The sequence below is a fragment of the Cataglyphis hispanica genome, chromosome 7 (genome assembly GCF_021464435.1).
Source record: "Cataglyphis hispanica isolate Lineage 1 chromosome 7, ULB_Chis1_1.0, whole genome shotgun sequence".
NCBI classification, from domain to species: domain Eukaryota; kingdom Metazoa; phylum Arthropoda; class Insecta; order Hymenoptera; family Formicidae; genus Cataglyphis; species Cataglyphis hispanica.
The window spans coordinates 4669159-4681134 of record NC_065960.1 but is presented as its reverse complement, the minus strand read 5'-3'; the positions used below and the strand labels follow the sequence as shown (position 1 = coordinate 4681134).

The window sequence follows — 11976 nt, the reverse complement described above, 5'->3', positions numbered from 1 at the left end:
GATCCGGTAAGTTGGCGGCACTGCCAGCCGCCGCGAGACCGTAATGGCGACGTTTAGCGCGTTGTCGGGTCCGCCGTGAGTGAATGATGTTTCGTCAAATTGTATTTATACACGAGACGACGACCGAGCGAGTGAGCACGTAACGTTTTGACGGGTAGTTTTAATAGGACATCGGTAATCGAGTGACCGCCAACATGGACCAGGCTCCCGCAGGTGAGCACGCTATCTTGAGGTTCGCCGATCCGGTCCCAGCGCGCTCTCCATACACACACACGCACACACACACACACACACACACTATGCGCACACACCGTACATATACATACACACTTCCCCGGATCTCGCTCGTGTCCCCCAAAGCATATTTAATTGCGAATATATAACCTTTTTATTTGCATTTTATTTTATTTAAATTATATGTGTAAAGAAATAACATATATATTTAAATATTTAGTGTCTAAAAATTCTCTTTCATTAGGTTACACGCGCGCGCGCGTGTAAGATACATAATGCTATATTCACTGAATTTTAAATGAGCATGCATAGGAGTAATAAAAAGATTTCTTATGACTAATTTATATAATGATCTTTACTGGGCTATGGGAGTCCATGTAAGTGGACTTTATTACAATTTACTCTTATACTGAAATATGAAAATATGTATTTTTGTTCACAGTAATAGCGATACAGTTTTATGTATATGTAAAATTTTATAATTTTATTCTTACTTTTAAGAGTGGCTAATTGATGATTCGATTAATAGAAAGTGTGCGTTTAAGCATGAATGCATGATCTTCTATAGAATCAAAAAGTAATGGAGTATAATAAACTGATTAATTAAATGTGTTTAATAAGTAACAGATCCTAATTTTTTATTGGATTTGGATCTCTAATTCTTGTTGTTTTTGTTTATAACACTCAGACACAGAGTTACGGAACATCATAGACAAACTGGCGCAGTTTGTCGCTCGCAATGGACCAGATTTCGAGCAGATGACGAAAAACAAGCAGAAGGACAACCCGAAGTTTAGTTTCCTGTTTGGGGGGGAGCACTTCAACTACTATCAATACAAAGTGACTACAGAACAAGCCAGTAAGTGGGATATACCCCCTTAACAGCTACAGTGTGATTGAGAAGCATAAGAAAATGATCATGCTTTATATGACGAGCAAAGGAATGACTTTAAAAAATGATACAAGGTCTCTGATTTCATCATTGCAAACGTACAAAATGTATTCGTCGAATAAAAACAATCTTTCTTTCAAGATTTTGGGATTGCTATTTATTAAGCAGAATGCTTTTATGCTAAATACATCTTGCATTCTTTGGCAATGGCAATTTTACGAAGATGTAGTTTTAAGATTCTCTTGTTGGAGTTTATCTAATACGGAATACATTGTCGATGCATCGTTTCAATCTGTGTGGAAAATACAATCCACCATACAAAATAGTGTATGCCCTGTAATATCGCCCTCGTACAAAATGTAGAAAAAGAAATAAAAAATAAAAATAAAAGGAAAAAAAGAGTATAGTGCTCCCAAAAGACTTATCGCATTTTCTGATACTATACTTTTCTCGTGTAAATGCCCAAGAATTTTCTTATATGCACCGGTAGAAGATAAGACTCGGCAGAAAAAAAAATCGAGCTATCTGTATACACATTTTTCAAATATCGATTGAAAAGGACTCAAGCATCTCACAATAATCTACCGTCATTCGTTTACAGTTTTAAAGCAAAAAGGAATAAATCCATTGCAAAATGCAGACCCACGTTTAAACGTTTCGCAGCAGCAGCAAACAGCCGCAAACGCCGTCTCGCAGCAACTGAATAACGTCAATCTTGCGTCCGGTCTGAGTACACAAAACAATGGCATAAATCCAGTGGTCGGGATTGGAAGTCAGGGCGGTCCCGTTTTGCCTGGACAGATCGGAGGGCCGGGAAATGCAGGACCGCCAATTGGATCGGTTTCCGGCGCTATGGGAGGTGTGAATCCGCCGATTGCCGGAGTCGCGCAAGCGGTTAACATCGCGGGTCCACCCGCGTGGCTACAGAATGAACTGGCGAATCTACAGTCGCAGCAGGCGACATTGCAGGAACAAGTTAGACAATCAGAACAGAACCTGGCTGCGCAGCATGCTGCATTAATGGCGCAACAGCAGGGAAGAGTAGAGGACGCAGTAAGGCAGGCACAGGAACAGGCTTTGCAAAACAGTGCGCAAAATACGAACACAGATTTGGCTGCGTTTGATACGGTGTTACAACCGATCATCGATAGCTGCACAAAAGATAGCATAAGCGCAGGAAAGGCTTGGATACTTCAGAATTCACTTACTCCACAAAGCAATCAAGTTGTCGCCGATCATTTGCTAAAAAAGTATGTATAAGCATATATGTGTTTGGTATATATAATATGTATACGCATTTTTTTATTTACATTTAAATATTTTTTTCAGAGTAATTCAGGGGACAACCTTTAGTCATAAATTGCATATTATTTACCTAGTGAACGACGTCTTACATCATTGGTTAGTATAAATATATCGTATATACACATACAAACTAATTGCTATTCTCGCCCCCTCCTCTCCACCATTATTATGCTTACAAATATATTATTTTTATTTTCATATGCCCAAAATTATGATAAATTCTTAAAATAATTTCTATAATTTCTTCAATTGACCCGAAAATGTTTACTTATTCCCATTACATCTAAAAATTCCCGATATTATTTTGATACACTTGTATTGATTTATAATTACAATTTTATAATATTAAACGATAATATATTATATTATAAGCTAAAATGTCATGTCATTACTTATGCACGAGATATTTAATTGGAAACTTCTTCAGTGCAAGAAAAAAATCTATGGATCTGCGAAAAGCGATGGAAAGTGTTGTTGTTCCCATGTTCTGTAACACTTCACTAGCAGCATCTGAAGAACAACTTAATAAGCTGAATAAACTGTTGAGTTTGTGGGAGTCAAAGAATAATTACTTCGATGAAGGGATTATAGATAAGTTAAAAAAACCGAGCGCATCTTGGTCAGAGTACCAGGCTAATTTAGTAGCGCAATATGCCACTGCGATTACTCCAATTACAGCATCGACGAAACAGACATTCGATAATTATCAAGCGCAGCATCAAGCGTTTGTCACTCATGCGTTGAGACAAATTCAGAATATTGAACAACAAAAGATGGCAATAGATCAGCAATTGAAAGCCCCACCGCCACCACCTCAACTGGTACAGTACCATATTGACTGAAATTTTTTTTTTTTTCCATATATTTATGTAAAATTTTACCTGTTCAGAATCAACAGAATATATCGATACCATCAAGTCATTCTGGTCCTCCCGGTACGATGGGCACAGACGTGAACTTTAGTCAACCACCACCAGGATGGGGTGTTCCACCATCGAATGAACCGCCACCATTCAGTAATGTGCCCCTGCCGGACTTTTCAAAACCACCACCAGGTTTTGGACCGCCGCCTGTTATTCACGAGCCCTCTGTAGAGGATTTGATGCCTAGTATGCCTTATTTCGAGCTTCCAGCTGGTCTAATGGTACCTCTGATAAAGCTAGAAGATGGTGAATATAAACCATTGGATCCGGATGCGATAAGACTTCCACCACCGGCTCCACCAAACGATCGTCTAGTTGCAGCTGTGGAAGCATTTTATGCGCCGCCAAATCATGATTCTCCTAGGGATAGGTAAATAAATTATATATATATATATATATATATATATATATATATATATATATATATATATATATATAAATGTAGCCTGAAAAAATTTAAATATATAGGAGGAAAAAAGAAAGCTAAAAAAATACATATAAAAATACGCGGTACAATATCTTTTCTATATATATATATATATTTTTTTTTTTTTAATGGAATTTCTGATTATATTTGCAGTGACGGGTGGGAGAAATTAGGCTTATACGAGTACTATAAGGCGAAAAATGCTTCTCGCAAACGCAAGGAAGAGGATATTGCCGCCGGGATTAGGCAGAAATCCAAATCCCCTTCGCCAATTCTACGACCGAGATCCAAGAGCCCTAGTCCGCCAAAGAAACGCTACAGGAGTAAGTCGCGCAGTAGATCGCGCTCACGGTCACGAGGCAGAAGTAGATCGAGATCGCCTGCGGCAAATCATAGACGCAACAGTCGTAACAGCAATCACATTAGTAGAAGCCGAAGGAGGAGGAACAGTAATAAAGATCGTAGCCCTGACAGAAGAGTGGATAGACAAGATAGAAGTCCAACTCCACCCAGTTTTCTGTGAGTATAACATGTAGTGTTAGGTTCCTTTCTCAGTTATCTTTTATTTACTTTCTTTATAAATTTGATAAAAAATGAGATAAGAAAAGTTTTCTTTGTATATCTTTATTTTTTATCTCTGTTTTTTTACGATTCTTAGTGTTAAATGTAAATTAATTGTATATTAAATTGTATATATTAATTGTATATATCAAATTTTATTTTGCGTTCAGTGGTTCCACCTATAGCAAAGCTCCGCAAGAGATCAGTCTTGATGAAAGCAATAAAGGACATCAATTGCTTAAGAAGATGGGTTGGGGCGGTGCGGGTCTTGGTGCTAATGAGCAGGGTATTGAAGCACCTATTTCCGGGGGTGAAATTCGCGATAAGAACGATCAGTATAAAGGAGTCGGTATCAATTTGAATGATCCTTATGAAACTTTTCGGAAGAACAAAGGCCAGGCATTCATTACCAGAATGAAAGCTAGGGCGGAAGAACGAGCCGAAGAGAGAGGGGACCGTGATTGAGCATGAAATGCAGAATTTGAACGTTCGCGATGTTCTGGTAATGAAACGAATATCTTGGCATGCGATTTGAAGACAAATCTCACGATAAAAATTCATTCGCCGTTCCAGAAGCACGCGATCGTGTACGAGAATTGACTTCGAAGATCGATATGAAGCCGATTTTCTCTATTCTGTGATTTCCTTCTCAATTCTCATTCTTATTTCAATAAAAAATGTCACGCGCTGTGTTTGTCATTCGTTTTTTTCATTCTAATCTGTTCATGCAATATGGATAGTAAGAGAATAATGAAAAATGAGAATCTTATAGCGAATTTGGTTGGACGCACTAGTGCTCATTAATGCACATACATAAAAGTAATTGTACATAAATTTATAATGGCAGAAGTAATTAAAGAAGTAAAATAATTAATATTATGAGCTATGTTTATTATTATTGTTTAATATAAATAATAATTCATGCTATCATCTTAGCTTTATTTTAATTATTCATACTTATATTATAAATTTTTGTATGATAATCTTTAATGTGCGCCATTAGTGCATTCAACTGAATTCGCTATTAGTTTAGAGAAGAACAACTGAATAAAGGAAAAAAGGAACTTAGAAGAGAGGAAATCGATTGCACTTTTTTTTTTAGAGCAGTTGTCTTTCGTTAAAATCTCCATTGTGCATGCCATCGATTTTTGAACGGTCATAAATGGACGCTGATTGTTTTACGCTGAAACCACATCGATTATTTTTATTGATAGCTGTACAATCTGAATGCCACTTAGGTGATAATTATGAATTTTATATAGAACAAAATTGTACATTTTTGACATAGAATTACAGATATGATTTATTTCAAATTTAATGCAATCCTTATATAATGAAGTAAATGCTAGGTCTGATACCAGTACGAAGATTTGATAAAAAAGATTGAGTCTAGTTCTCTATATAGTTGTACATGATCTCATATATCAGAGAAAATTAAAAAGATTCAAGCGCGCAACGTCAACGTCCGTCGATAAAAATCTTGAATCCTATTCGACATTTTGATCATATTTCACGTAACGATTCAATTTCGTTCCATTTTTACATATTGCAGGATGCTATGCATTTGTATACAAAAGTACAAGTGGTTTCATGCCGCATGGACATGAAAAATATGTGAGAGCTAAGAATACTTGTATTTAATAAGTTAACAAATGATTATATTGGATACACACGACGATAGCTCAAAAATAAAAGCTGTACATTTATTACGAAAGCGAATGCGAACATTCGTCATCGTTACTGTTTCCTTCACTTGTCTTCTTTGTACTAAATATATTCTTACCAAGAATCTACAATTAGTTATTAAGACTTCTCTACTCTCGCTATTTTTAACAATAAACCCTAAACGATACATGCACATAATATAAAATAATTTTAGATAGAAATATCTTGTCATATATTATATACGATATTATATACTTACTTTTAACTTCTTTCTCTCTTTTTCTATAGTCTCTTATTTTCTAAAGTGTCTTCTTATCTTCTTTACTGTTATATTTTACATTATAATCTGATTTGTAACAAAAACAAACATATCGCATGTTATTCTCATTCTTGAAAAAATAGACATGAGAATTAATCTTCATATAAAAAATTCAAATTTTAATTATAATTCAATTTATGTAATCAAATGGTAAAAATACTAAACATTGCATCGAATTTGGATGGAACATGGAATCAACTTTTCGATTTTAGATCGTTGGATTATCACGTTACATATTGATGAATTAATATCCTTTCATTTCAGCCTTACGCGATAATAAGAACATACTTTAAATAGATAAAAAAAGAAGAGGGGACACATTAGAGACAAAAAACCATTCTAATTGAAGCGAGAATATCACGCGGCGTAATAGAATGTTCTTCGATCTCGATTGCCACACAAGTCTTCTTATCGTGCGTCACGTGCGTGCACGTGAATTGAAAGGAGGAAAAAAAAAACGGAGACGCTTCATTTAACTGGCTACGAACGGCTCGGCGAGCGCGACCCGGGTGCAATCGCCACTCGCCTTCTTGAACTCCCCCAGCGATAGCTGATAATCGAAACCGACTATATCCGACGGCGAACCGGTTCTTGGTGATGATAACGATGGCACGGCCGTCACGCCGAGACGCAAACAAAGCCGGATGATGATCGGACTATTCTTGCATCTCACTGTCCACGATTTCGCGCGATTATTTTTCAATATGGTTTTTCCAGACGCGACCGATGGCACAAAAGTTATGCGTAATATTATCCGTGTTGGCTCGCAATGCTTACCCGGAACGTCTTATAATTATCGCGCCAGCAAAAATATATCATTTGCGTACGAAAGTGAGCGAGCGAAAGTGATATTGCACTTTCGCGAATTTATAGAGAGATTAAAGTATCGCGAGAAAATGATGTAGTTTGTGCCACAATCAGTTGTTTAAAAAAAATATGCTTCACATTATTTAGCTTGAGAGATTGATTTTTTTATACAGTAGATTATTGGAGAGCTGCATTTTTTCAATTTTTAACATTAAACGTCTTTTAAACCGGAAATTAAAAATTTTCGAAAAACAAGATTACATGAGATTGATCAAGAGAGACAGAGAGAGAGAGAGAGAGAGAGAGAGAGAGAAATTGAGATTTTACTTTATGTTTATTAAATTATAGTATTTATTATAATAATTACACATGCAATGCTAAGAAAAGAAAGTGGATCAAAGATATCATCTTGATCTGAAAATTAAAATTAATAACTTTAATTGATATTAAAGATTATAAAAATATTAAAGATATTAAAGAATTAAACATATATTTAATCAAATTCTGATTGCCATTGCTGAGTGTATTAAAAATACACTTCACGCACTCGGTAGTACGTGTGCGACATGCATGTGTTTATACGTGTGTCAGCTGATTTTCAAAATTATAGAGTGTTTTCCAGCAAGTTATACAGATGACACAATATAGTACACAGTATCACACGTTTGACTATCAAATAAAAAATTTTAAATTTCTTTCCATCATGTGGTATTGTGTGTTACACTGTATGTCATTTGTATAACATGCTGGAAAACACTCATTGATATAATTAAACGAGCCGGATGGAAAAACGCGGTCATGTTTCGGTCAAGGCGGGTCAAACTCGTGAGATTCTGAAATTCCAAGGCGACGAAGGCGAGAGAAACGTGCCCGCATACGTGCGTGGACACTCGTATGATCGGCACGTTCGGCGCAAACGTGACGCCGGGCACGAAAAAAAATACGTACAGGTCCGATAAAAAAATGAATCGATTATGTTGTCGACACTTTGGCGAGCGAATGTATGAGGCATTATCTAGGAATAAGCGGCGGCTTTGGTTACGCATATATTTAAATTATCATTCATAGAAAAACGAAATAAAAATTGCAGTTGTTAAAAAGCAATGTACACAAGAAACACACATACATACATACATTGAAAAAGTACAAACTAACAGAAAGTTCGATGGCGAAAAGTATATCTTCTGAAAGGTAGCGCTTTTTTCTCCGCGATCTTTTTTTACCGTACTCTTTTTTTTTCGGATTATGTTAGAAAATATTATTAATACACTTATTATCTTATCTTATTTCAGACCGTTAATATGACACGATAATAATTGTGAGAAATAATGAGCTTCATGAAAAAAAGAGAACTTACAGAAAGAAGAAAAAAAAAAGAGTCGAATATCTACGATCACATAATAGCTCTAGAATAGCTAGTACGCACAATGCAAATTGACATTTCTAAAAGGGGTTAAAACTGCCCCCTCTGACCTTTCTATCTAATTTTATGATGCACGTTAATACGATACAACAGCGATGGTGTCGTTTATCGCTGGCTATTTATGGTACTGTGCAAGAATGCAGTTTCTCATGGAGACCTAATCTCTACGATGAACGTAATATAACAACGTTATATAAACAATAATCGTGTATATAGTTGACACGAATAATTATTATTTTTTATTAATAGATATAGTCTAAATAGAGATATAAAGAGCTTCGAATATAAAATTTTGCTTAAAGTGCCAACAATGACTTAAATTTAAAATTTACTGTTGAAAATTACAATTAAATTTTTGTCTATTTAGATTGGATAATGTATAGCTCTTTTTATTTTTCAACATTATAGGAAATTGGACAATAAATTCAACAAGATAAAATAAGATATGAGTTTGAGTAGCCGTTTTAGCGTAAATATTGAGCGCTGACTGCTGTCATTTTACAGGTTTGTTAAATAAATATACTGGTAAATATCACCTACTCGCAGTGACCGTACCTACTTTCGAAAACTAAATCGCATTCTGCCACGATTGACCTCGTATGTAACTGTCACGTAAAAACCGGATCTCTCGTACTCGAGACGCGTATTTAGGACGGAAGTGCAAGCCTGGCGACAATTTTAAATGGTCACGGCTCTTGGTTCTTTTTATAGACTATATCATAAGCGCATGATGATCTCTCAAATTGATACAAATATTTTATTTTGCTTAGCCTTCATTGCGAATTCATCACTAATCTATTTTTAATTTAGCGACATATTAATTTTCGTGTAAGTTTCTTTCAAAATATCGTTTCATTGAATTTATACTTTTTACGAAAATATAAGAATTTTATTTTATGAGAGAATTTTATTTTACATAATTTTTTTTATATAAATTTTTTTATATGAGGATTTCTTTTTATATAAATTTTTTAAAACATAATTTTGTATAGTAAAACTAAAAGATTAATTTTTTCACAAAATTGTAATTAAAAATAAAATTAGAATATCATAAATTTAATCGAAGAATGCAGTTTTATTTATAAATTTCTCAAACGTAGAAAAGATATTTTAATCATGAAGAAATTAAGTGCGTGTATCATTTATCTCTCTCTTTATCCCGTTATTGAATAACTAATTGACTATACCGTTCCGTTTTGTTACCGCACATATTGTGCTTAATTGTATCAGAGTAACGTGGCTATTATCGTCGTTAATTGTGGTAATCGTTGTTAATTGTGCGACCTGAATGCTTTTCAAGACATGCGAGAATCTTTCTAGGAAGAAGTTCGAATTGTGTGTTCATTTAAACACTTAATTTCTTTTTGGAGAGTAGCCTGATATGTTAGAAGAAATTTTATAATTATTGAAGTTTATTATTCTTTTAATTATTCGCTAAATCAGCGAGCGTAATTCGTATTAGAAATTTCGTATATTTTTCTGAAACGAAATTCATTGGGAAATTGTCAAAATCTAATGTTTCTCTCAGCTTTCTCTCCAGTTCTGTCCTCTTTCAGATCTCGTAAATTTTAATCTTTCGTGCGTGTTACGTGTGTTCCACCAGTCAACAAATTGCTGGAAACGGCAACCCGACAGAAGGCACATAGATCTACATGTTGAGAGTGTTGTACATCGTGAGAGAAGTGTCAGACAAGAGGAAGGTAGAGAGAGAGAGAGAGAGAGAGAGAGAAACGAAATGGTGGTGAGGAAGCGAGGAGGGAAAGGCCGGTGGGGAAGGTGAGACGACGAGGAGAATGTTTCAACCGCGTTACATTCCACGTGATCGGGAGAAGGGCACGCCTCGGCGGAGTGGAGTCACGCGCGCGACCACGCGTTTGCCCTTCCCGACACGTGCATGCAATGTGCACGGCGAGCCGAACGGCCGCGGTGGCGGCTGCGATTATATTCCGCACCACGACGATGTTCGGTGACATCGTCCTCGGTGCGGTTTATTACGGCCCGCTGAAATCGCGCCGCTTGCGTAATACGGGAAAGTAGGTGGAAAATAGTCCGGGCTCTCTATAAGCGTACGCGAAGCGGCCACGTTGTCCGTTTTCCATCGATTGCATGCAACGAGACCGGCCACGAAGAACGCGTAGCTAAATACATGTCTGCCGACTGATTAAGCCATTGAGTTCGCGAGATGCTCGACGCGATAGATAATTGATTCGAATAATTTTTTTTTAATGTTTCAACAAATTCTCTCAATGTTCTCTCTATTTTTTTTTTTTGACGAAGTATTTTCCAAAGATAGAAAAAAAATTCTTTGATAAGTTATGTGTATATATATATATATATATATATATATATATATATATATATATATAATATACGATTAATATAAATGTTTAAGTAGATTTACATGATTCATTTTAAATCATAATCCAAGACAAAATTTTTGAATTTTAGAAGAGAGAAAGAGAGAAATAAAACTGTACTTTGGATATTTCACAAATACTTTCTTTTAAACGTTACAGTTCTTTTATGAACAATTTTAGTTATTACTTTTCCCAGCTATTACGTGACAAATAAAAGAGATTTATAGTTAAAGAGATCTATATTTAAAGCACGTGGGTGAAACTCTCTCCCGGACCGCGTAATAAATATTACTCCCACTTTCCGTCAGCCTCTCTTCTTCCCTCGCATTTTTTCCGCTTTCTGTCATTACGTCGAAATACAATGCAGGTGTCTAACGAGGACACCGATACGTAACGAGTAATGATAGTGTTTCGTACTTGTCGCATTGAGCGTGCGCACGCGAACAAAGCAAACGAGCGCCTGGAATTATGCCTTGTTCTACCTCTATGAAATCGACAAGAATTCCAGTGCTGGTTTAAAGAAAAGAGGGCGATGTTTGGGAGGCAGAATGTATGTTTTCGTGTTACATTTATTTACAAACAGCATACTTCGAACAAATTTGTCCCGCCAACCTTTTGCTTCTTATCAATATAGGAGATATGTACCTTATAAAATAATATCTTGTATAAATTATGTGTGTGTGAATTGAGATATTTTTTATATTATTAGAGATAGACTCGTAGAATTTAAGATGATTATTATTTATTAATGTATTGACAGGATTATTATTTATTAATGAAAAAATTTAATTGCATATATGTGTACATATATATGCAGTACAAAAATATATTTATAGAATTTAGCCAAATAGGGTATAGCCAAAAACTTTTAATACATGACTTTATACATCGAAACGGTCACTTCGATAGAATTTTCATAGGCGCGTATATCAAGTTCCACATGATTGAATGAACCCACCTGCGGCGGCGAGATTAAAATTGGATGGAAATTAAAAATAAGTCAATAAAGAACGATCGCGCGCGCGTGCGACTGTGATTGTAATGGCACGTGCGGTTTTTTCGT

The 11976-nt window shown here is 35.6% G+C and overlaps 1 protein-coding gene across 2 annotated transcripts; it reads left to right on the top strand.

The window, feature by feature from the left end:
- Positions 1 to 5: 5 nt before the first annotated feature.
- Positions 6 to 6141, top strand: LOC126851123 (calcium homeostasis endoplasmic reticulum protein). 2 transcript variants are annotated; one of them, XM_050594759.1, is made up of 8 exons: positions 6 to 213; positions 923 to 1093; positions 1728 to 2376; positions 2456 to 2527; positions 2859 to 3252; positions 3321 to 3724; positions 3935 to 4300; positions 4513 to 6141. In XM_050594759.1, exons 1-8 carry the CDS (start codon positions 195 to 197, stop codon positions 4805 to 4807), a joined length of 2370 nt encoding a protein of 789 aa, XP_050450716.1. In that variant the 5' UTR covers positions 6 to 194; the 3' UTR covers positions 4808 to 6141. The 2 variants fall into 2 exon arrangements, with proteins under 2 accessions (XP_050450716.1, XP_050450717.1); XM_050594760.1 differs by lacking the exon at positions 6 to 213 and having other exon boundaries at positions 952 to 1093; positions 1790 to 2376.
- Positions 6142 to 11976: the final 5835 nt, after the last annotated feature.